Source organism: Mya arenaria, chromosome 15, assembly GCF_026914265.1.
Source record: "Mya arenaria isolate MELC-2E11 chromosome 15, ASM2691426v1".
In the NCBI taxonomy this organism is placed as follows: Eukaryota; Metazoa; Mollusca; class Bivalvia; order Myida; family Myidae; genus Mya; species Mya arenaria.
In genome coordinates this window covers 6,281,916-6,285,633 of record NC_069136.1, presented here as the reverse complement: position 1 = coordinate 6,285,633, position 3,718 = coordinate 6,281,916, and the positions used below count along the sequence as shown (strand labels likewise).

Here is a 3,718-nt window from a genome sequence, read left to right as displayed (position 1 = left end):
TTTAAAAAAAAAATGCTGTGTTGTTTCCTGCATCATCATGTCTGTTTAATACAGCTGCGTTTGTTTCCGCCTCATCATGTCTGTTAAATAGAGCTGTGTTGTTTCCGTGTCATCATGTCTGTTTAATACAGCTATGTGGTTTCCCGCTTCATCCAGTCTGTTTAATACAGCTATGTTGTTTCCCGTGTCATCATGTCTTTTAATACAGCTGTGTTGTTTCCCGCGTCATCATGTCTGTTTAATACAGCTGTGTTGTTTCCCGCGTCATCATGTCTATTTAATACCACTGTATCGTTTCCCGCTTCATCATGTCTGGTTAATACAGCTGTGTTGTTTCCACTCTCATCAAGTCTGTTTAATACAGCTGTGTTGCTTCCCCTCTCATCAAGTCTGTTTAATACAGCTGTGTTGTTTCCCGCGTCATCATGTCTGTTTAATACAGCCGTGTTGTTTCCCGCTTCATCATGTCTGGTTAACACACATGTGTTGTTTCCCGCGTCATCATGTCTGTTTAATACAGCTGTGTTTTTTCCCGCTTCATCATGTCTGGTTAATACAGCTGTGTTGTTTCCCGCTTCATCATGTCTATTAAATACAGCTGTGTTGTTTCCCGCCTCACCAAGTCTGTTTAGTACACTTTTGTTGTTTCGCGCGTCATCAGGTCTGTTTAATACAGATGTGTTGTTTCCCTCCTCGTCGAGTCTGTTTAATACAGCCGTGTTGTTTCCCGCGTCATCATGTCTGTTTAATACAGCTGTGCTGTTTCCCACCCTATTCATGTCAGTTTATTACAGCTGTGTTGTCTGTCGCGTCATCAGGTTTGTTTAATACAGCTGTGTTGTTTCCCGGGTCATCAATTCAGTTTAATAAAGCTATGTTGTTTCCCGCCTCGACGAGTCTGTTTAATACAGCCTAGTTGTTTCCAGCCTCATCAAGTTTGTTTAATATAGTTTTGTTGTTTCCCGCTTCATCATGTAAGGTTAATACAGCTGTGTTGTTTCCCCTCTCATCAAGTCTGTTTAATACAGCTGTGTTGTTTCCCCTCTCATCAAGTCTGTTTAATACAGCTGTGTTGTTTCCCCTCTCATCAAGTCTGTTTAATACAGCTGTGTTGTTTCCCCTCTCATCAAGTCTGTTTAATACAGCTGTGTTGTTTCCCGCCTCGTCGATTCTGTTTAATACAGCTGTGTTGTTTCCCCTCTCATCACGTCTGTTTAATACAGCTGTGTTGTTTCCCGCGTCATCATGTCTGTTTAATACAGCTGTGTTGTTTCCCGCTTCATCATGTCTGGTTTATACACATATGTTGTTTCCTGCGTCATCAGGTCTGTTTAATACAGCTGTGTTGTTTCCCGCTTCATCATGTCTATTTAATACAGCTGTGCTGTTTCCCGCCTCATCAAGTCTGTTTAATACACTTTTGTTGTTTCCCGCGTCATCAGGTCTGTTTAATACAGATGTGTTGTTTCCCTCCTCGTCGAGACTGTTTAATACAGCCGTGTTGTTTCCCGCGTCATCATGTCTGTTTAATACAGCTGTGCTGTTTCCCGCCCTATTCATATCAGTTTATTACAGCTGTGTTGTTTGTCGCGTCATCGGGTTTGTTTTATACAGCCGTGTTGTTTCCCGCGTCAACATGTCTGTTTAATACAGCTATGTTGTTTCCCGCGTCATCATGTCTGTTTAATACAGCTGTGTTGTTTCCTGCGTCATCAGGTCTGTTTAATACAGCTGTGTTGTTTCCTGCCTCGTCCAGTCTGTTTAATACAGCTGTGTTGTTTCCTGCTTCATCATGTCTGTTTAATACAGCTGTGTTGTTTCCTGCCTCGTCCAGTCTGTTTAATACAGCTGTGTTGTTTCCTGCTTCATCATGTCTGTTTAATACAGCTGTGTTGTTTCCCGCGTCATCAGGTCTGTTTAATACAGCTGTGTTGTTTCCTGCCTCGTCCAGTCTGTTTAATACAGCTGTGTTGTTTCCTGCTTCATCATGTCTGTTTAATACAGCTGTGTTGTTTCCCGCTTCATCAAGTCTGTTTAATACAGCCATGTTGTTTCCCACGTCATCATGTCTGTTTAATAGAGCTGTGTTGTTTCCCGGGTCATCAATTCAGTTTAAAAAAGCTATGTTGTTTCCCGCCTCGACGAGTCTGTTTAATACAGCCTAGTTATTTCCAGCCTCATCAAGTTTGTCTAATACAGTTTTGTTGTTTCCTGCCTCATCAAGTGTGTTTAACTCATCAAGTCTGTTTAATACAGCTGTGTTGTTTCCCGATTCATCAGGTTTGTTTAATACAACCATGTTGTTTCCCCTGTCATCAGGTCTGTATGATACAGCTGTTTTGTCTCCCGCGTCTTTAAGTCTGTTTTAGACAGCTGTGTTGTTTCCCGCCTCATGAAGTCTGTTTAATACATTTTTGTTGTTTCCGCTTCATCAGGTCCGTTTAATACAGCTGTGTTGTTTCCCGCTTCATCAAGTCTGCTTAATACAGCTGTGTTGTTTCCCGCCTCGTCGAGTCTGTTTAATACAGATGTGTTGTTTCCCACGTCATCAAGTCTGTTTAATACAGTTTTGTTGTTTCCCGCCTCGTCGAGTCTGTTTAATACAGCTGTGTTGTTTCCCCTCTCTTCAAGTCTGTTTAATACAGCTGTGTTGTTTCCCGCTTCATCATGTCTGGTTAATACAGCTGTGTTGTTTCCCCTCTCATCAAGTCTGTTTAATACAGCTGTGTTGTTTCCCCTCTCATCAATTCTGTTTAATACAGCTGTGTTGTTTCCCCTCTCATCAAGTTTGTTTAATACAGCTGTGTTGTTTCCCGCGTCATCAAGTCTGTTTAACTCATCAAGTCTGTTTAATACAGCTGTGTTGTTTCCCGATTCATCATGTCTGGTTAATACACCAGTGTTGTTTCCCGCGTCATTAGGTCTGTTTAATACAGCTGTGTTGTTTCCCGCTTCATCATGTCTGGTAAATACAGCTGTGTTGTTTCCCGCGTCATCAAGTCTGTTTAACTCATCAAGTCTGTTTAATACAGCTGTGCTGTTTCCCGCCTCATCAGGTCTGTTTAATACACTTTTGTTGTTTCGCGCGTCATCAGGTCTGTTTAATACAGATGTGTTGTTTCCCTCCTCGTCGAGTCTGTTTAATACAGCCGTGTTGTTTCCCGCGTCATCATGTCTGTTTAATACAGCTGTGCTGTTCCCCGCCCTATTCATGTCAGTTTATTACAGCTGTGTTGTCTGTCGCGTCATCAGGTTTGTTTAATACAGCTGTGTTGTTTCCCAGGTCATCAATTCAGTTTAATAAAGCTATGTTGTTTCCCGCCTCGACGAGTCTGTTTAATACAGCCTAGTTGTTTCCAGTCTCATCAAGTTTGTTTAATATAGTTTTGTTGTTTCCCGCTTCATCATGTAAGGTTAATACAGTTGTGTTGTTTCCCCTCTCATCAAGTCTGTTTAATACAGCTGTGTTGTTTCCCCTCTCATCAAGTCTGTTTAATACAGCTGTGTTGTTTCCCGCCTCGTCGAGTCTGTTTAATACAGCTGTGTTGTTTCCCCTCTTATCAAGTCTGTTTAATACAGCTGTGTTGTTTCCCGCGTCATCATGTCTGTTTAATACAGCTGTGTTGTTTCCCGCTTCATCATGTCTGGTTAATACACCTGTGTTGTTTCCCGCGTCATCAGGTCTGTTTAATACAGCTGTGTTGTTTCCCGCTTCATC

The 3,718-nt window shown here is 41.9% G+C and overlaps 2 protein-coding genes across 2 annotated transcripts; both read right to left on the bottom strand.

Moving 5' to 3' along the window:
* Positions 1-170: 170 nt before the first annotated feature.
* Positions 171-779, bottom strand: LOC128220123 (variant surface antigen F-like). The gene has a single exon (XM_052928388.1). The coding sequence runs from the start codon at positions 777-779 to the stop codon at positions 171-173; it is 609 nt and encodes a 202-aa protein (XP_052784348.1).
* Positions 780-1,606: 827 nt separating this feature from the next.
* On the bottom strand, positions 1,607-2,047 carry LOC128220119 (variant surface antigen F-like). The gene has a single exon (XM_052928382.1). The coding sequence runs from the start codon at positions 2,045-2,047 to the stop codon at positions 1,607-1,609; it is 441 nt and encodes a 146-aa protein (XP_052784342.1).
* Positions 2,048-3,718: the final 1,671 nt, after the last annotated feature.